The sequence below is a fragment of the Nelusetta ayraudi genome, unplaced genomic scaffold, assembly GCF_046127955.1.
Source record: "Nelusetta ayraudi isolate G7.1 ecotype Tasmania unplaced genomic scaffold, CSIRO-AGI_Nayr_v1 ptg000034l, whole genome shotgun sequence".
In the NCBI taxonomy this organism is placed as follows: Eukaryota; Metazoa; Chordata; class Actinopteri; order Tetraodontiformes; family Monacanthidae; genus Nelusetta; species Nelusetta ayraudi.
The window spans coordinates 321,862-344,152 of record NW_027466084.1 but is presented as its reverse complement, the minus strand read 5'-3'; the positions used below and the strand labels follow the sequence as shown (position 1 = coordinate 344,152).

General features: G+C 45.3%; 1 protein-coding gene across 5 annotated transcripts in view; it reads right to left on the bottom strand.

Moving 5' to 3' along the window:
- The window catches only part of LOC142892214 (voltage-gated potassium channel KCNC1-like), a 59,498-nt gene that overhangs the window by 6,095 nt on the left and 31,112 nt on the right, over positions 1-22,291 (bottom strand). For 2 of the 5 annotated variants that reach the window (XM_076032206.1, XM_076032204.1), the window contains exon 4: positions 20,513-20,725. In XM_076032206.1, the coding sequence (XP_075888321.1) occupies positions 20,513-20,725 (213 nt within the window). Of the gene's footprint in view, positions 1-238; positions 1,559-20,512; positions 20,726-22,291 lie in introns of those variants that run through there. The other 3 variants (XR_012927391.1, XR_012927392.1, XM_076032205.1) reach the window with 3 other exon arrangements.

Genomic DNA, 22,291 nt, shown 5'->3' with positions numbered 1-22,291 from the left:
TTTTTTTTTTTTGTTCCTGGGGACAATCTGTTTTTTTTTTGGACCAGCGGCCCCCCAGTTGAAGCAGGTCTTGTGTTCGGGGCAACAGCAAAAAAAAAAAAATTAAAGAGTCCGTGTAATTTTTCCCAAAAGTGACCTGAGTAAAGTCCTACACAGATTTCCCCTGGGGAGGATTTTTTTTTTTTCTTCTTTTTTTGGACAAGGTTTTTCCATCCTGAATTTCCGGCGGAATCGAACCTCATTGGCTCGTATACACAACGTACGGAAGCTTTGGCTCACGCAAGGCCTCTGCTGGAAACCGTGGGAGGCGGCTATAGCCCCAAAGACGCTATTAACATATATATCTATATGTATATATATATTGTTGTTTTTTTTTTTTTTTTTTTATCAATCTCAAATCTATCTGTGACTATCCAAATTGTTTCTCGTATATTTCACTGGTGCAAATAAAACAGGTTTGTCATTGAAACTGAGGTGTGTTGGACGGCTCCGCCTCCCTCCCCGGCTTCCAGCATCTGAGCCTGGACCTTTCTGTCTCCAATCATGCACACACACACACACACACACACACACACACACACACACACACACACACACACACACACACACACACACACACACACACACAAGGTGTTCCTCATTTGGTGCCCTCAGCTCCGAGTGAACAGTCTGCCAATGGGAAGGACTTATGGATGCCACCACACGGCAGCCAGGAAGTATCAACAAGGGACTTAAGCAGAACATTCTAGTGGAATTAGTTGCTGATAACCTAACCCCTCCCAGACCCCCCTGCCTCTCTATAGCTATTTGAATACAGATCAACATCCCCGGCAGGAGCTATGCAGGGAGGTGAGAGCAAGAGATGAGGACCAGGCGGTTCCAACAGCAGTGAGAAGTTCTTGAACGGACACGCGGTGACGCCGCGTGCCGCTAGCGCCTGCGACACCTTTGCGCTTCAGCAACATCGGCGGAAAAAAAGGACATTTTTTTGCGTAAGACAAAAGGAAATGTTCAAATCGAGGAGGGGAGGGGCGGACAAATTCAGAGGAAAGCGGCAGAGCGATGACATCATAAGGTGAACTCACACACACACTGTAATAATAAACATCAAAAAACTGAAATGAGACATTTCCGTTGACGTGAGGAGGACAGCGCGCTTCCGTTTGTGCATCTTGGTACAGAGGTAGATGCAGGCCTGGCCAAGCACACACACACACATGCACGCTCATGTACACACACACACACACACACACACACAAATGCACACACGCTAACCCCATATGCACACCACCACGTGTGCCGCCCGTACAAACTCAGATCTGAGGAGAGACGTACAGGTCTCTCCCACTCTTTCTCTCTCTCTCTCTCTCTCTCTCGTATCTACATTGCATATTTCTATGTTTTGTATACTGTCTCTCTCTGTTTCTTTTTTTTTTTTTGTCTTTTCTCCTCTCTCTTCGTCCCCCACGTCGACTTTTTTTTTGTTTGTGTTTTTTTTGTCGCCGGCTCCTCTTCTACCACGGGCTGTCGCTCCAGTAGCCGTTCACGGTGCCTCCTACTGACGGGCCGCAGCAGGGAAACAAGGGAGAGAAGATGGACGGACAGGAGAGGGGAGGGGGAAGGGGGGAGGGGTCCGGGAGAGGCGAAAAAAGGGGGGAAAGAAAGAGAAGCCAAAAAGGGAGAAAAACTAAAAATATTGCCACTGCCGGCTGAGTCACACTGGAGTCAGTGCACGTCGCAACGCTGACGGCGTTCTGCGGCAATGGCGATGGCGGCGGTGGTGGTGGTGGCGGCGGCGACGATGACGGGTGAAGGTTTGACGATGGCGGGATGAACTTAACTCAGACTTAAGGATAAACACACTTCCACCCCTCGGGCTTAGCTGCCATGTCTAGGACAGTTACCCCCGCCACCGTGCAGGAGTTCAAAAAACAAGGGCTGCCGATCACGTTCGCTCAAGGAGCGACTTGTTAGCCTAGCGTAGCAGGACTGTGGGCGGGCTGGAAACTGCTAGCAACGGGTTGTACGTTGACAGCTTTTCATTGGACGGACCCAAGAGAAGTTTTCAGGCCATAAGTTTTTGCAGTTTTTAACCTCTGCCAATCCAACAACTCTTAGCCAGGCTAGCTGCACTTTCCTGCCTCCAAAATTCCTCTTCTGACCTCAGCCAGCTGTAGCTCAGAGGACATCAGGCATGAGTGTTACTATTAGTCTCATCTCAAATTGTTCCTGTAGGCCTTGGTGAAAGAATGACAGCAGGTGAGCCTGAGTTTAAAGCAGGCAAAGTCTTACGAGGTGGAGATCTCACTCTTGGTCTTGAGGTCAAGCACGGACTAGCTAGCCATCGTAGGGCTAAAGATTTTCTGAACTAGAGTTCTTTTGAATGGTTGATTAGTCACACAGTCTGCTCTGAATGACTGTCCCAGCCCTGAGCATCAGGAAGGATAAACCAAAACAAAACGGGGTGGTCACGAAAAAGAAAGATGTCAATGACGATTCGAAAGCTTTTCTCACATTAAACGCTACTTTCAAAACTCTGCCCTCCCTGTTGGAACTTGGACTTGATCTCAGCCTCAGCTCCAGGATCTCAAGACACACAACTTATTGCACAGGGCCATTACAGCACGGGCATTGAAAACTTAACAGATTTTTAGACGGGGGATAAAATCTCAGCTCTGCCTGCAGCCGATGCAAATGAAGATGTTGGACAATGGATGTTTTCGATTTGCAGCTCTTCGTTGGGTTTTCGACCGGGCACCTCTGTCATATGTCCTGATGCAACTGCTTTTTAAAAATATATATTTATTAACAAATAATAATAATAATAATAATGATAATGGGAGTAGTAGGGCTTTCGATGGCGATGCTGTGCTAAAGGAATACGGTGAACGTAATCTAGGTACGTGTATCGACAGCCTTGGAACTCCAAACATCTACGTCTTGTCTAAATGTAGGAATTTCACATCTACCGCCTACATTTTCTTTTGTTCAAGGTGCTTTCTAAGAGATATGCTTTTGACAGGAACTGTACAAAAAAAGTCTGCATATTTTTTTTTATATTATTTTTTTTTTCTCGTTCAGGTGCTTCTAGCGAATTGCATGCCGCATTTGCGCATTGCGTGTTTCTGTGCGTGAATGTGCGCATTTTCAGGCTCACATACTGAAAAAAGTCTCTTGTTCGTAAAAGCTACTCTTAAGTACAACTCTTAAAGCATTTGCGACGAGTGCAGTTGAGATACAGGGAAGATGTAGCACACGGATATCTGTCGCTAAGCTAAGTCAGCTATAATGTCACTCTAAGCTAACCTAGACCCCTATCCCTGTTAGTAAGGCATGGCGTGTTAGCATGGGGATTTATTTTAAAGCACATTTGCTCAAGCGTCTATCTGAGCTTAGTCAGCAGGCTTTGCTAATGCTGTTGTCTTCAACCGCCTATTGCCTCAGAGAATGATGATTTAACGTTATCCCTATAAGTGCATGGGAGTGATGGAGATGAGAGAGCAGCAAGTATGATTTACATGAGACAGTCTTTTTTTTTTGTTTGTTGAGAAGAATGGTTTTGTTTGCTTTGTTTCTTCTGCGCATTCACCAGAAATGACAGTAAAACAGATTCATAATTGTTGCTGTTGTTGCTGATATTTGTTGCGCTGTGTCCCCACGGCTATGCTACAAGATGGAGGGAATGGGGGAGTGGCATCGCCTGAGTCCAGGCGGCTCAAAGGGCTCGAAGGTGGAGTTGGTGATGGGGGTGAGGCGCAGCGGTGCGCCCGTCATCCCGGAGATATTATTGAGACTGCGGGACTTCTCATAACCCGGGGCTACATGAATGGACAAGCACAGGTCAGAGGGGAGAGGTTAGTGGGAATATGGAGGGTCGTCCATATTAGCATCATATGGCGAAAACATGTTGATGTGTACAGAATGCGTGTCATTGGACGGGAACAGAAAATTTCATGACAAAATGAAACCGAACCAAACGAAAAGGAATGGAGTGATACATTCATTTATGTTATGTCGCCACAGCATTGCAAAATATAAACCATTGTTCACAGTGTATAAGCATTTCCAAAAAACCAAAACAAAACAGGCAACAGCCAAGTAAAAAATATTTCAGACCAAAAAAAAAAAAAATAAATAAAAAATACCAACAAAACGAAACAGAACGAGAGTCGGACGGAAAAATGTACGGAGGGACAAACAGATGGACAGACAGACAGAGACAGGACAAAACAGGAATATTGGTTACGAAAATTAGCGATCAAAGTCTACAATATCCCTCAGCCAACTCAGGGTGGCGCTCTACAGCACTGCCATCAACTGTGTAGGGTAGAGGATGCACGAGTCCAGCGGGTGTACATTTGTATTCACCGGACCGCCTCTGAGATTCCCAAAAGCAAATGTTCCTTTGGGAATCTCAGATGGAGAGATCATCTGGAGCTGAGCCCGTACACACACATTTCCATTCATTTAATCCCCATTCTGAGATTTTACTGTTTATAATTCTAGATTTTGAGATTTCTAAACTCAAGATTTAGACACTAAATGACAACAATAACAGGGGAGGTGATCACTGGCAGACCTCTGTTATCAGGTAGACAGAAAGACAGAAAGTGCTTTGTACTAGTTTTGTCTTCTGACAAATTCTATTCACTGTGTTAGGGCAGAGCTTCTTGTTTTTTTTAAATTTCTATTTCAGATAAATGCGAACACTAGCATGCTATGCTAACAATCCTTCATTACTGACGGGATTGTTCTGTTTTATGCATGTATTTCTTTTTGTCCTTTTTAATGGAGTCTTGGCATTTATTCGAAAGGATTTCATACTTAAAACGTGGCAAAGAGGGGATGCTAATGCTATCCAATGGCACGCTAGCACCGTTATGCCTCTTTCAGTGTGTGACCTTGCGACATTGGCCATTTTGAATTGAGTCCTGTGAGAGGTTGTTGCTGTTGACGTAACATAGAGACTTTGCACTAGATTCACGCTCGCTGGATTCCTCAAAGTTCGGGCCGTCCGCGTCTGTGCTTGTCATGTTCTACAATGAGCTCTGTCCCAGTGCGCCAGATTTTGAGGCAGTCCTTGATTTGAGTGTTTACAATGGTAAACCTGGACCAATAAAGCTATGGAACGTTTAAAAAAAAAAAAAGAGAGAAAAAAAAAAAGAGAGAATCACTGGTCGGATGCTTTGGGCTTGCTGGCTGCAGCTTTTCAGTAAAGTGCTAAATTTAGACGGCCTAACAGCTGCGGTACAAGTGACAAACGCTGAAGCTAGCTGACAAAATGCGATCGCTCTCTTCAGCACCCATACATAAAAAAAAAAAAAATAACCCTGTGCTGTCCTTGGCAGAGTCACAGAAGAGCTGACAGGTAAGAACCAAAGGGCACCTCTACCTTGCAACCCTCATCACAATGACTACAACAGTAAGCGACCATAAATCAATACCCTACATAACCACTGACACACAATACAACAGTTTTTTTTTTGTTTTTTTTAAACACTCATCAACACTTCCCAGGGAAGGACTTGCCCTTGCAAGGTGAGTGTGGCATCACTCTCAGCTTGCGGGTACTCAACCGGGACGTGCCGTACAAAACAGATACAGGGGAGCTGATGCAAGAACCAAGAACCAGGACGACAAATTTTTTAAAAGCTACACTTTGAAACACTGCCTGGAGGCGGTATTGATGTTTGAAAGAGGACTTGTAATGCTTTGTCGCCGTTTTTCTGAAAAGTAAGAATTTAACTGCCGCAGAAAGACACCCGGTTTAACGCCTGACAAAGATGCCCAGGATGTCTTTCTATTGCGCCTGTTGAATGTGCAACCGGTATCAAACCCTCCCTCAAAACTTGGTGCAAAGAGGGGGGGGGCGGTGCTGCTGGTGGTGGTGGTGGTTAGGGGCCGGGGGGGTGCAGAGAGCAGAGCTCATACTGCAGCGTGGCTTTTCCGAGAGACCGGCACGATGAGTTAGCCGAGAATCGAACGAAAGCCTTGGAAATGCAAAGCGAGCCGGAGAACATCGGCAATTCGGCTGAGAAGTTTCAACACCGGCAAGAGTTTCATATTGGGTCACATTTATTTATTTATTTTTATCCCCCACCTCCTTTCTTTTTATTCACATATTGGAACATTCACAAATTTTTATTTATTTTTTTTTATCTTGAGTGACTTTCTGCTGCGATTCTGTGGAATCCTAACATGCAGCAAATATGCTATGCTATGGTGACTGTGTGACGTCAGTGTTGTCGCTATTCGTTTCAGGGGGATGGCATTGACTAGGATGGCCAATCAAAAGGCCTCCATGATGTCATGCTCAAATTGTCCAGCCTTGTGGATACTGGATACTGCAGAGAGAAATCCAGGTCGCTGGGTTTAAAAGGAACTGGCTATTTAATGCACTATTTAATGCACTATTCAATGCAAAAACAAAAGACAACAGAAACCGATCTAAAATATTTTGAACCTGAAATGAGAGACAAACATTATGTCAGCTACATGATCGTTATTAATTTTTTTTTTCTTTTTAAGCGGCGCACATGTGAGTGTGGCTGTTTTTTTTTCCCTTTTGCGTCTCCTGCGTAGCGACACACATTCAGCTGCGCCTGTAGAGAGCTGCGTGTGCACCATCAATCCCTGAAGCACAGCTAATAAATCAGCTGCACTGTGCCTCTTAGCTGATTGGAGCTCTCGCATGCACACACACACACACACACACACGAAAGGAGGATTGTGTGGGGGGTTGGGGGAACTTGGGGGCACGGGGGGAGGGGGGGGGCAGATTGACCGGATCAATAAGTTACAGATTACAGCGTACAGCAGCAACCACTTATAGGCTGTAATCTCGGATCAGGGTTGCCGCCGCAATCAAAGATATTATCAGAATAAGCGTCGCAACGCGCCATCGATCGGCACCGGCCGCGGCGCCCCCTACTTGGCAGCACCGAGCGTCTTCGGGCTACGACGTGCAAGCAAACGTTTCGCTTCGCGGCGTCATGCCGCAGGGCTCACAAACCTTGCCCGCCTTTCACCTTTTGCCCTGCGATGCGGCTCCCACGCTCATGGGAGCGTTGTGGCGCTAAGAGGGTGGGAAGCTGCCGCGTCTCTCAAGACAAGACTGCGCCCCCTTAAAGCCAAAAGCCAGAAGTAGAGGCCAGCGGCCGGAGAGGAGCGGCGACAGCGCTAGCTGAGCTGCGGCCGGCGACTTTTTCTGTTTTCACCCCCGTACGTACCTCCCTCCGCTCAGTCAGACTTTAGTAACACAACGCAGCGGGAGAGACTGGAGAGGACGGCCTGAGGGTGGGATGGACACACCGGTGTTAGTGTGACATGAGAAGACATTGAGGAAGAGGAGGAGGAGGAGGAGGAGGAGGAGGAGGAGGAGGAGGAGGAGGAGGAGGGAAGGAAGGACACGGGACAGGAAGTAAGAAGAGGCAGAGAGGAAGCAAAGCGGGAGCGGTGATGGCCATTCACGGAAGGAAGTGAGCCAAGTATCCAAACAGGATAGTGGGAAGCCACCGGTTTTTATTTCATGCCTCCACATTGTATAAATACTTACTGTAACCAATTCTACCATTTATCACAGTATAAAAAGCGCCAATGCATCTCAAATAATTCACTCCATTCTATGGCTGCGTTCAGACTGCAGGCCAATCAGATTCCTTCTCAAATCCCCCCCCAAAAAATCAAATTTTCAGGGCTGACTGTCCACACTATTTCTAGCAGGTGTCCAAATGGGATCTGGCTCTGTTCAGACTGGGCCACATTATTGACCCATCTGACAGGTTGCTGTAGCAAGGACGTCGGAGCGGAGGCATCGTCCGGGCGTAGCGCGTGACGTCGTAGAATTGCGACTGCGGCACTTGTTGCGGTACAGGCCCTGGGGCTTGGCTTGACTGGAGCTACAGTATCGCCCCACAGACTGATGAGCCAATGAGTTTCCTACTTCTTCTGTGTGCTCCATTACATTACAGCTCCGCACAGTGGGAACGGCGCCCTCTGCTGTGGCGCATTGGGTCTCGCGTTGCGTAGAGTGATGTACGTCACGGACAGTGTGATTGGATCTGTTCACACTGAGACGCATTTGTCCAAATGCCATTTGAAAACTACCTCCCGCAGGTGGTTTCAATCCGTGTTGCAAAAATCGGATTTTGTGTGATTTGTGACTGTTCAGACCACAAAAGAGCCGGTTTCAATCTGGGTGGGCGAAAAATGGGATTTTGCCTGGCAGTCTGAACGAGGCCAAAGTGTGGTCCAGTAAAGAAGCTAATACTTGCAGTTATTATTATTATTATTATTATTATTATTATTATTATTATTATTATTATTATTATTATTATTATCATTGTTGTTGTTATTACTATCATTATTATTTTGGAATAGTCCTTTAACAAAAGAGCAAATCCATAACTGTGTGAAGTCCAGTTTGTAAGGGCTTAGAGCGAGAGCTAGCGCTAGCCTCGAGCCTCAGCAACAGGATGCTTGACACAGAGTTGCATGAATCACACTGTGTGACTCTTTCCCACCTCACATTAGTGAACATCGCTCACTTCAGCCTTTGTTGTTTTTTGTTTTTTTTCTTCTTCCATGAATACACACACACACACACACACACGCAAGCTCACTTTTTGCATACTTGCGCCGTGGATCTCCGCACCATATGCAGCGATGAGTATCTGCGGGCAGCATGATGGTGTGGGATTAAGTGACCAAAAAAAAATTAAAAAAATGCAGCGTTTGTTCAGAGTCGCGGAGGAAAATGTCACCAGTGAAGCGACGTTGACTCACTGGCGGTTTTTTAAAAATCACGCCGGTGGAGCACAGCGGCGCAGGGGAGACGGATGTAGGACGCAGAGGACAGAGTGGGTAAAAAAACTGTCCTGTGCATCTGGGACTGGTTAGCAATGTAATGGAAAAATAGATTTTTAATGGAAAAGGAAATGGTGACGTCGAGGTTGCAGAGCTAAGAGGGGGGTTTTGAAGGTTTATAGGGAGGGGACAGTGATGACAACATCTATAACATACATAGCAAATATTACTCGAGAAGCAATCTGCATTAAATGCAAATAGGGATTCATTAACAACCAAAAAAAAAAATTTTTTTTTTACTTTGTGGTGACACTTTGAAATATAGCAAGCATGGTCATGCACAAATATTTATTAAAAAGGCGATTGTCACTAAGTAATATTTGCACAATGCATTAGAATACATTTAAGCATAGATAGTACATACATACATTTCACGTGCATGTATGATACAGGTTAATAAGGCCATGTTCCACACACGAGCAGGTGGAACATGGAAAGAACAGACTGTTGGGTACAAGATTAAACCATGTAGAAGGAAACCCCTGTCGCAGTGAACAGGCTGAAATACAAAATGAGTGTTAGTGAATGATGATGAGATTTAGAAATCCAATTTAAAAGAAAAAAAAAGAAAAACACAAAAGAAAGGACATTACTGCTATTATTATTATATATATACTAGCACCTGCAGAAACCTGCGGGTAAAACCGATGCCAAGTTGGAGTTTCCACGTTTCCACCTAGCTTTAAAAAGCCATGAGGTGTAATTAAAAACACAGTAACGATATCATAAATAATAATAATGATAAGTAGTAGTAATAGTATCATAATCATTTTTCAGTTGGATGGAAGCCTGCAGTGTTTGTTTGCACTGTTTGGTCTTTCTGCCCGAATCGCGTTCTCACCCAAATGTTCCACAAAAGTACGTTTTCACCTCCTCACGGTTAGATTTCTGACCTGCATAAATAAACTGGACGAACCGTTGCAAACTTGCTCTCAAACCTGCCTCTCCTTTCCGACACCACCGCGGATCAACTGACGCAGCGGAGGGGGAAATAGATGTGAGCCAAATGCGAAAGGCCTCACGGGATCCTGGCCAGCGGCGGTGATTTAACGGCGGCATAAAAGGGAAGCGGTTACGAGCGCGAAAAGGTGAAAGCGAAGCGAACGGACGGACGGACGGACGGACGGACGAACGAGAATTTGGAATGCGAGCGGATGAAAGCGGCAGGTGCGGCACCAGAGGCGTGTTGGTGGTGGGGGAAGGAGTGGGGGGCGTGGGGGACGTGAGGGAGGAGGGGGAGAAGGTCTCCCCTGGGTCTCTCAGGCCAATAAGACTTGGGAGTGGGCTCGGGCCGGCGGCGACCCTCCGTCAATGAGGAGATCTGATACTGTTCCTACTGAGGAGGAGGAGGAGGAGGAGGAGGAGGAGGAGGAGGACGGAGAGAACAAGAATTATGGGGACGAAAAGCTTTGAGGAGGAAGGGCGGCAGTGAGAGAGAGGCCGTGAAATATAAAGTAGGAGGAGTGATTAATGCAACATTTCACTCCTTTATTCGACCTCCACCCACTCACTGATTAGGCCCTCGCAACTAACGGGGAGGGGGGGGGGGGAGAAATACATGGTCTGGTATTCTAATGCGGCTTTGAAACCTCATGCAGGCAGGCAGGGGAGGGTGTAATGTGCACTCTCGGCCTGAGGAGGCAGCGACAGCACTGCACCAAAGCTGATTCCTGTTGCTACTGCAGTCCATTGTAAGACAGAAGGGCCCTTCGGTGTCCCAGCGTCCACTTTCTTGTCCTGCCAATTTCACTACAAGGCGGCAAGATGGCGAAGCACACGGAATGGATGGCTTTATTCAGCAGGGCTTCGTGTTTCACATTACTTAAAGGTTATTTACAAATGTTCTCGAGCAACGGAATGTGTCTGTCGCCTGTCATGGAACTCCATGTGTGCTCTTTGTGATGTCACAGAAGCTTGATCCAACAACCCGTTTTTGTCCCCCCCGTCATACATGAGGACAACAACAAGGCATCTGTTGGAGCAGGAAGCTAAAAACGAGTTTCTGGGAGGCTGAAAACAGCGGGCTAAATAGGCTGTTTTGTGGCGACACAGAGAGTTGTGTGTGTTTCTCAATACTTCATGTTCATAATGTCACAGAAGCCTGTTCCAACAACCTGTCTTTGTCCCCCCCCTTCAAACATGAGGACAACAAGGCATCTGTTGGAGCAGGAAGATAAAAATGAGTTTCTAGGAGGCTGAAAACAGCGGGCTAAATAGGCTGTTTTGTGGAGACACAGAGAGTTGTGTGTTTTTCTGAATAATTCATGTTCCAAATCGGCTCCTCCAAAGTCGGAGATAAAAATAAAGATCGAGACCTCGACCTTAAGTGCCACAGTCTGATCGCAACAACAGGGCGTTCAGGCTCATCTGAATGAGTGCAGTCATGGGGAAAACCAGACAACCAAGCACGCACACTGGCATTTGGTTGACGGTCCGTGCAACCTCGTCGTCAACGTGGCATTATTAGAATCAGAATCAGAATACAGGGAAAACCACCTGCGGTTGGTTCCTCCGAGTCACTAGAGGGCAGGCAGGTGCTATTTTCAGGGGAAGTTGAGGGTTACTGCAGGTGTTGATTAATGAATATGTTGACAAAAATGCTGATGGGGGGAACAAACTGTTTTTTGAATGTGCCCTAACTTACGTTTTTTTTTAAGATATATATATTTTTTTAACTAGAGGGGGGTGTAAAAAACCTGAGAAGGACGCTGTTGAACAAAAACACACCTTTAAATTTAAAACGCACAAAGCTGTAAGGAATAAAACCAAAAAATGTATAACTAAACAAGTTGTCAAAGCTAAAAGCAAATATTGTTGACTCGCTACAAGACTCAAGTCTGAAGACCTAAGTTATTTTTTGAATTCATCAGTTAATCTAACAATTATTTCCTTTGATTATTGATTATTGAGTTAAACAAAGTGGAGAGCTCTCACCTTGCTCTCTCATACATATCTATGGGTGTATTATTTAGAACACCCCCCCCCCACCCCCCTGTTGATGCTGCATTGACGTCATCATGGAGCATAATTGATCAATTTGGAGGCGAAAAACCCCTCAACCCCTGTATTCTTTCACCTTGGGTGTCAGCCAGTAGCGGCTCAATATAGGACTTTGTCACGGCAACCATAATCGGTCTGAATGTGGAATTCCTCATGGCAACTGTCGGCCCGCGTAGCAGCAGCAGGCCTGCCATTCACAGACGGCTATAGGATAAACGGTGCGGTTTTGTGTGTGCGCGCCGTATTTCCTTACAAAATCAATGTGTTTTGACCGCCAACACACGCACAACAATTTCGCAATAAATCGGGGGCCGATCTGTTTTCACCGCAGAGTTGCGGTGAGACTGCGGTGTTGTGTTTCCGTCTATACAAATTGGTCCTGATGTTTCATGCCGGGGCTCTGTGGAATTTTAGTGTATCATATAGCGACATCTTCCGATATGTTTGCATTAAACGTGACTGTATTACCATCACAGAACAATGCTTTTTTTTTTTTCTAAGCAGACACTGGCCACCATCTGTGATTTTTTTACGTTACTTTAACTAATGTTAATGGAAACATACACATGCAGGGTTTCTGGGAATTTGTCAAACTAAGGGTGTGTGATTCACATCGCAGGTGTGTTGTGCTGGGTTTTGCTGGACGTGAGGCGCCAGTGGGGTTTGGTGGGACGCAGCGCGCTGCATTGATATGGATCAATAGCGCAATCAAACACCAAGCCATGGCCCAAAAATGCTGCAGTCCCGCAAGTCCCAGAATCCCCCCCCCCCTCTTTTCATTGTTTCCGTAGCAACAGAGGGGAGAAAAGAGTTGGGAGAAATAAATAGGGAGTGGAAGGAAGGGGCAGATATAGAGGGGGAATGTTCACAGCATAGGAAAGTGAGAGCAGAATTTTTTAACAGAGACATGATATATTGTGTGGTAATGTGGAAAACGATAGATAGATAGATAGATAGATAGGTGTGTTTCCGTTTATGGATAGCAAATGTAACGTAAAGTTTGGACAAGTCAGTGCCAGAAGGCAACGCATGTTAGCAGTTAGCAACATGCTAGTTTTTACTTGGCAGATAAACAAATTGCTTTTTGGCTTTTGTCCAGCGTATCTTTGCCCTAGTGTGTCAGATGTTGAGATGTGAACGATGATACGCAGACCCCAACATTGGCACTTGATCGACAAAGCCATTTTCCCTCGACTGAGGATGAGGCTTCAAGCAAACGTGGATGTCAATTCGTCAAAATTTCTTTGAATTGTCGCAGTTTCCGTGGTTTTCAACGCAAAGCCTCCAAGTGTGACCTCAAACAACATTTGTGGAAACACACCTACAGATGGGCAGACAGAAAGAGCAAGCTAGCTAGCTAGCTAGCTCCGGGAAGTCCGGGAAGCTTCAGCGAGCTAGCTAGCTAGCTAGATAGAGCGATAGCTAGCTAGATAGATAAATCTTTGATGCTAATAAAATAAGACAAGTTTTCAATGAAAGAAGAAGGAGACTACGTTGTTTGACCTCCTGTGACTTGTGCCAGGAACACCAAAAGGTCAAAGCGTTGCATTAACATAAGACCAGACACCAGGCAACAACATCCCTCTGGCAGGGGCGAAGCAAAACAGGAAGCTGAAGAATTTCCCAATAATAGGTTCTTTTGTCACAGAGATATTTTGGTCTTGGTTGGTATTTTGGTATCAGTCGCTTGCGCCCCTGCCCTATTTTTTTTTTTTTTTTTTAATACTTATTCACAAAGGCAGCACAGAGACAGATGAGCTAAAGTTCAGACAGATGGCAAAACAGGACGAGCGTTACAACGCAGCCCTTTTCAGAATGCGTCCGAGAAGCTTGAGTCCTTCATTCTTTCCACCCGTCGCAGATCCGATTGTGTGATGGGTATTGGGATGCATTGACTGCAGTCATATTAAGGAGCTGAGGTAAATACCCTCCGAGTACAGTATGAGCTCTGATAGTGCACAAGAAAACAAGGGGGAAAGAAAGAGGACTGTGAGAGAGGGACTGGAAGAGAGCAAAAAAAGTCCAGAAGCCTTTTGATATGTGCAAGGCTGTAGTTCCTAAGTCAAACCAGTTTGAATATATGTAAACATAATATTAAAAAAGATAAATGAAAAATATTAGAACTTTTTTTTTTTTCCTCCAAGAGGCGGATTTTTTCCCCCTCCTGTGGTCACAGAGCTTATAAAGCGTGGAAAGAGCAAGCAGTGCCACCACTTATATTATTGTTTCGTCCTTCAGAAGGGATTCTAATACTTACCCCGATGAGTTTGTGATTTATTTCTACGGTTGCTTTTTTTTTCTGTCTTTCTTTCCCCCTGCGCGTCTGCCGGTTAGCTTTCATCACAACCCTGCTAGCAGTTTTGTCAGCTTTACACGCCGCTACAGCACTACCAGAGGTCAGCGTTCCAGCCCAGCTTCACAAAGAGGTCGTAGTGTCCAATAAAAGCGCCACAAATGCCTCTTTAAAAAGTGCGTCAAATGTTCATTTTCAACAAAAATAAATTTGTACATTTCTTTTAATTGCAATGCCTGCGTCCACTCGATGAAGCGTTTAAGAAGTCACGCCTGCTACAGCCGCTCTCTGTGGGCTGGGCTGTAAAAAAACTGACCTGAGCTCAGTTCCAGAGGAGAGGACAGAGGTAAAACGATAAAGTGACAAATCGGAAGCCGGCTCTCACTCGGCCTGGAGGGGCACCGAGCACAACCAGCGCACAGCGCTCGCCGTCACTCTGGCACCCGTCTGGAAACAAACGTTTTTTTTTTTTTAACCGTTTCCCCATTACATCTTGGATTTCTTTTTTTTTTTTTTTTTTTTTTTAAGTCTAAATAAGATTACACGTTCCTCAATAGACTTTAATAGCCACTGTTGAATGGGATCTGGGCCTACGTGTAGAGGAAAGTTTGGGAATAAACAAATCGCAAATCGAGACAAATCACTGTGGAAAGCAGGCAATGAGAGTCTCTTTCGCTTTTTGGCGCCCTCCTATCTGTAAGTACCAGAGTGAGACGAGACCGGGTGAGAGGAGGAGAAGGAGGAGGAAGAGGAGGAGCAGGAAGACGGGAAGACAGCTACACACAGGATACAGACCCACACAGAAAAGGACGGACGGTAACGCACAAATAAAAAACAAAAACAAGAAACAAAAATAGAAAGGACACACAGAGAAACAGAAAAAATGGAGAGTGTGACACAAACCAACACGAGGGCAACATACAAACGCATGACCTGACACAACCTGGGGAAGGAGACAGTGACACAACAGAGCAACATCGAGAACAGAGAACGACAACGACAACAGCAACAGCAACAACAGCACACACTGTGAGTTTTTTTTTTTTGGTTTAACCTCTCAACCCATTCGGACGCCACAACCTGTTTCACCCTGTTGGTTAGAGCAGAGTGCAGGTGTAAGGACGTCGGCAGCTCTCTCGGTCACTCGCACGAGCACACACAGGGCAAAAGGTAACACACACAGATTTCGCGCGTCTCGTCGTTCGCAGCCGCACACACCGGGGTTTCGTTTTTTTTTTTTGAGCGAAATGTGGTTTTAGTGTGTCGGTGTGCGCCGCCGCGAGGGCGGATTTTGTTTGGCGGAGACCCTTGAAGGTAGGTTTCAGTCAACCGACAGTAGCACTGAAAGCCCCCCCCCTCCCCCGTCTCATATGGTGTTGTATTTATGTCACAGTGGGAAATTGCATGCGTGTGCTGAAATTACGTAGCATTAGCATTCTCAGGAGCAATAATGATCAAAAAAAAAAAAACACAACACAACACAGTGTAACTCATTCATACTCATTTACTGTGCTCTGTTTGATTATATAAAACTACTACTTTATTTTTTTCAGTTAGCACCGAGGTCATTTTGATTGGCTTTGTTATTTAGCTCCCAAAAGCATAGTAAGGTTTGCCAGCGGGAAAAACAAAATCAAGCACAGAAAGTAAGGAAATGAGTGTTTGTCAGATTACAGCTTAGTTGTGACAGTGCTTCTTGGTCATGGATTATTGGAGAGATGATCCGTTTATTTCCCTAGTTTCCCCTTACTTGAGTTTTTCTATGTCCAATTTTGGCTTTGATGGAGCATATATGCACATATATATATATATATATATATATATATAATTTGGCTGAAGAGTTATGTAGGGGAGCTCATAGACAAGAGTTAATCAGATGCATTGTCATGTTGTTCAAAAAATAACAATTGGGGTCAGGGGTGCAAATATGTCTTCCACTCAGCCTTCACCGATGCTACCATCAGACATCGGCACAAAAAACAAAACATCTTAAAGGGGGTAGTTCAACATTTTGGAAAATTTGCCTACTGCCATAATCCCTACGGTCAGGTGAGCCGCCACATTCCCTTCGATTCTCAGCGCCTGTTGTTTTTGAGAGCTGGTTGGGCTGTGCCGTGAACCTCCTTTTGTGGGGACTGGACAGCTTTAAGTCTCAAAACAGGCACAGAGAATTAAAAGGAATGCACTCAATCTTGACCATATGAATTATAGCAATAAGGCAAATGCACCAAAAATGATAAACTATCCCCTTAAAATGCCTGAGAAAAAAACTCCTCAGTTGACATTCTATACATATTCCATTGTGCATTTATATCCGAGACCCAAATACAACACCATATTTGTCTGCATAAGAATCATTTCTATTTCGAAAGCACCAATGCAATCCAATGGGATCGAAATGAACCAGCGCGTGTTGCTTCGTGGACGCGAACTTTGTCGTCGGCGTGGTCTAAACACACTGTGGATGAATGAACCTCGACGGGCGTTGCGTGTTGTCTATGTGAGTGCACAAGCGCAGGCACGCACACTTACCCACACACACACACACACACACACACACTTTTGAAGTACACTTTTGTTTGACACATATGATGCTCAACGAATCAGAAGCTTATCGATGGCAAGCAACCTGCATGCATCAAACTGTGTGTGTGTGTGTGCGTGTGTGTGTGTTTGTTTGTTGTGTGTGTGTGTGATTGTAGGTTGTATCATTTTAAAACAGCCGCACTGTGGGGCTCTGTGGCAGGGTTTTTGGGGTTTTGTGGGCAGAATGTTGCTGTTCATGTGTCGTGGCGTCGCTACGCTGGATTTCCCACTTTGCTTTTCACAACTATGTGCATATTTAGCCAAACCTTAACTTTCTTTGACTGGTGCGCATCAACAAAGACGCGTCGTCGTGTCCAATTAATTCTACATGCGATAACAATAAACTCGTCATCTGTTCTGTTTTTTTTTTTCTGTTTTGTGCGATTTACGTCCGCGTGTAGCTACGTCACGTTTCCTTTAACTTTCATTTTTCTGATTTTTTTTTTTTTTTTTTTGGGACGATATGTAATAATACTACTCATAATAGCCTGATGCGATACAAAACGTTTTCGAGTAATCGTGTGTGTTGGGGACTTTGAGCTTAACCTTTGCATTTCTAGGATTTGATCCAGGAGGAGCTGGAGTTCACACTGGGCTGCTGACGGAGCAGAGGCCCGTCTGTCTTAAACCACTCCTCCCCTAGCGATGATGTCACACTGCTGGACTCTGAGCAGTCTGTGGCCCGGTGTGTGATACGGATAGTTGTTGTTTTTTTGTTGTTGTTGTCCAAAAGTGAATGTGTGTATAGGTCAGGGAATTAACACCCGGAAAGCGTGAAGCGGTGTAACGGGTGCAAAAGGTCAGAAATGAATGTTTTTCGTTTTAGTAGGTCGGGGGGGTCAGGGGGGGTAGCAGGAGGCCCGATGAAAGTGAGGGAAGCCAACGGGAAAATGGGTGTTATTATAAAAAAAAAAAAGGAAAAGGGGACGGAGGAGAAAATGAAAGAAGGAGGTGGGTGAAAGGTCAATGGGGGCAGAAATGACAAAGAAGAGAACGAGGGAGAGAGAGAGAGAGAGAGAGAGTAAAGGGTTAGACAGGTTGCAGTTAGGAAAAGATTAGTGAAAAAGAGGAGATGTCAATCGTCTGATCTGACCTGTCGGTTCGATCAGACTCAAAACACTGCATGTTTACCCCGGAAGAGGTCTATTTCATACCAAGACTCCTGTCGTTTTTCTACATTTAGACAACACTTTTATGTGTGAGTATTTTTCTTCTTTATTGACCTGTGACACCCTTCACTCTTCACACCACAGCCTCAGCGCCTCCTGCCTGGTTGCGGGAAGCTCGCTCGCTCACAGGGGAGTCCAGAAGGAAGGACCATCATGGGAGGGTGCTGGGCAGGCAACCAAACGTATGCGATTAGCATGCCAGGCCAGCTGGGGGTGCTGTGTCAGGATTGTCAGAGTCGACGTAGCAAGTCAACAAAGCTGTAAGTGTTGTTTAAAGGTAGAAAAACTTTTCCTTTCTTTTTTTCTTTTCTTTTTTTTTTTTTTAAAGTGTAGCTTTAAATGCGCTTTAATGGCTGGATAGTTGACTGTGATAATACGCCGATAATACGTCAACAAATCTCAGGAGAACACCCCTTCAACAAAGTGCTGTTAGTGAGTATAAAAACAGGGCTTTGCTGAATTTCAAAGTGCCGCTGAGCAACGCGGTGGATTGTGATTCTTATGTCTCCAGGAGGAAAACAAGAGACATCATTTTCAGTATTAACGAATAAACACGGAGGCATTTCTGCACCGGATCACGTCGGATGTCTGTGAAGATGTCGCGACCTCTGAAAACAAATGCATTCATTTTCAAAAGTTTGGGGTCTGACTGACTCATTCCTGCACTGAACTACATTTTAACCAGCTTCATGAAATAACCAGCCGGGATGCTCTAAGAAGATGAGCAGCGCAGGAGAATCAGTCAGGATGTGCTGTACACATTACGGATGGCAGTTGTTGCCTTGAGTGTCCAATTGTGCAATATACGGCCATCATTACCGAAGTTCAATGCTTTAAAATACCCCCCCCCCCCAAAAAAAATCCCCAAATTTCTGAAACAAAGCTTTGTATTATAATCACACTTAGTTGTGTGCGCTAAACCATGAAAGAGTCAACAAAGCTACATAAATTGAAGTTATTATTATTATTATTATTATTAGCTCTTTAGAACAGCCTACTCTGGTTTGCGTTCACACAGGATTTTGCACACTTTTAATTTGACATTGCAAATGGTTTTCATTCAACACTATGAAACGTTCCCATACTTGTTCAGCACATCCTGACTGATTTTAGTGCGCTCATAATGATCGCAGAGCCTTCGAGATCATTTTTACCTCACAAAACTGGTTATGATGTGTGAGTCCAATGCAGACATGAGTCACTGACTCCAAACTTTTGCACGGTAGCGTATATTCTGTATGTTTAGTATGTTTAGCTGCTGCCGTAAAGAAAATCGGAAAGCGCTGCCGGGCTTCGCGTGCCTCGCCGAGGAGCCTGGCGGCGAGTAGACGCCGCTTTTCCCCCCCGCCTGCCGCCGCACTATCGAGCATTTCGCGAGCTGCCGCTTCGGAGTCGGCAGCGCTGCTGCAGCGGCGGCAACAGCAGTAGCAGCAGCAGCCCCCTGCAGTACCTCTGCAGTAGACATGCAGGACAGAAGCACGCGGAGGAGGGGGAGGAGGGAGAGAGCGAGAGTGAGTAGGGGGAGGGTAAAGGGGGGAGGGAGGGTGGCCGTGCTTCTTCAACAGCTGTGCGGTTGGAATGTGGAAGGTGGGGATGAGAGGAGCCGCCGGATCCAACATCAATGTCAGCTGCGTGACATTGATACGTCATCTGGGAGTGCGGAAGGGAGTTAGGTCGGGAGGAGGAGGAGGGGTACGATCATTCAGATTGAGCCGTATTCTGTTCAGGGCCGTCGGGACTCTAGCTAGCTAGCTAGCGGTAGCCGCTTTTTAAAAGAAAAAGAAAAAAAATATTCAGCCCCTTTTTACATCACAGCTCAGTGAGGACGCTGACTGTCCTCCATGTGAGGAGGCGGCGACTACACCTGCTACTTACAGCTGTAAATATTCCACTTTCAATGTTTCATTTCCGACCGAGGTGACCAAATACCGCAGTTTGTCGTGGGAGTCAAAGAGGGCGGCCGATTTGTCACTCGGTCAAATGTCACACTTTCAATGTGTTTCTGATTAATGCACCAATTAACCACTCTTCACATGGTTGTGTCATACTAAGGGATGGGGGGGCGACCTTCACCTTAGCACCAGAATACTGCCGCGCATGCAAATTGTCTCATAGTGTGTGTGTGTGTGTGTGTGTGTGTGTGTGTGTTGAAATACTCTGGGACTTTAAAAATGTTTCTTGGCTGTTTCCAATTTTTTGTTTTTTTTTCCTGCGCAAAGGACAAAATGATCTTTTGGTCACATGACCTTCCGGGTTTCCCTTTTGTGTCTGTGTTTTGTGTGTCTTCTTTGTGCCAGTTTTCTGCAGTGGCTTTTGTGTGCGTTTCTCTCATATCTGTACGCAACAGTTTGAAGGCGGACGCGACACCAGTCGGTAAAAATATGACATTTTCCTTGTGTGTGTGTGTGTGTGTGTGTGTGTGTGTGTGTGTGTCTACGTGTGCGGCCGGAACGTGTGAGGCGCGCGCTATTTTTTTCCCCGCACACCAATCAGGGCCATGCATCTCGCGACGGCCCGCCGCTGTGACTCAAGCCCCGCCCCTCCTCCCCTCTCCTGGCCCCGCCTTCGCCCTCCAATCTTCCCGCCCCTGCCCGCCTACCTTTCCGGACGTTCCCGTCTGTCGTGCGCTGGAACTCTCCGGCGCTCAGCAGGAAGCAGGCCCGGTCGTGCGGGTAGCGCTCGCGGCTGGCGGTGGACCCCAGGCCGCCTGTGGCCGGGCTCCGCTCGTCCCCGAGCACCTGGTCGATGGTGGGGCAGTCCTCGTTGGCCAGGGCAGCCGCGTTGGCCGCCGCGTCGCCGTTCTGCTTGGAGTCTGGAGCAGAGGGGGAGGGGGAGGTGGGGGGAGAGGAGAAGGAAGACATTGGAGAATTGTGTTGGGATGATGGACAGTTAAGATACATATATGTGTGTGTATATACAGTATGTATGTATATTTGTGTATGTATGTATGTATGTATGTATGTATGTATGTATTTATTTATTATTCATTTATTTATGTATGTGGAGATATATATATAAACATGTATATATATATTTAGTTGAAGATACGGAGGATTTAGTAGGTATAAATATGTATTATATATATATACACACACATATATGTATCTTATACATATATGTGTGCGTATATGTATGTATATACGTGTGTGTGTATATATATATATATATATATATATATATATATATATATATTTACATATATATATATTTAGGTATGTATAAATATGTATTTTATATATGTAAATATAAGATACATATTGATTCGTACATATAAGTGTATATATATATGTATATATACATACACACATATGTATGAACGTATATATATATATATATATATATATATATACATAATATGCATTATATATGTATAAGATAAATACATATGTGTGTATGTATGTATATATATATATATATATATATATATATATATATATATATATATATACACACGTATATGTATATGTATAGTATATGTATATGTATATATATGTACACACACACACACACACACACACACACACAAATACACATATATATTTTATGTATGTATGTATAAAAGGAGATGGAAGATGGTTGGATGGAGCGAATGACGTAAGGAAAAGCATAGGGGAGTAGAAAAGGGGACGGGAAAGGAAAGGAAAGGAGATTGCAGGAGTCGTGGAGAAAGGGAGAAGGCGAAGTTCAGAAGGAGTCGAGGAAGAGAAGATTAATGGTCGTCAGCGAGGAGGGGAGGGGTAGCGGTGGGGTTGGGTGGGGGGGGGGGGGCGCATCGAGAAAAACGGGAGCAGTAAAAAGCATGAAAGTAATAAAAATGGAAAAGGGTGATAAGAGCGGAGGTGATGGGGAGCGACTCCAGGGAAGACGAGGAGAAGGGATTTGAAGAAAGGGAAGGAGAAGCGATGCGGTGTCGAGTGCGGGGGGGGGGAGCGTGTGAGAGAAAAGCGATTAGGAGGTAAAGAAATAAAATTAGAGGGGAGAAAAGAGAGGAGAAGGGGATGATAAGGGGGGAGGGGAGTGTGAAGAAACGTTGCCCGGGGGCTGATCACATGACCGCCACACTGCGGCAGAACAGGTTGCAGACACTTATCCACAAGCGAGCAGAGACACACACACACACACACACACACACACACACACACACACACACACACACAAACACACATACACGCACACAGAGAGAGAGAGTGAGGGACAGACAGAGAGGAACATAAATGGCATCATAAACTGGTAACGAGTCTGGAGGTCAGGTCAAACTGGAGGTCGGCTTCAAGAGTGCAGCGATGATCTTCTCAATGGCCGCACTTGAAGCCGTTCTCTTTGGAGATGGCTCTTGAGTCTAGTCTCATTTTTTTCTCTCTTTTAGAAAAAAAAAAAC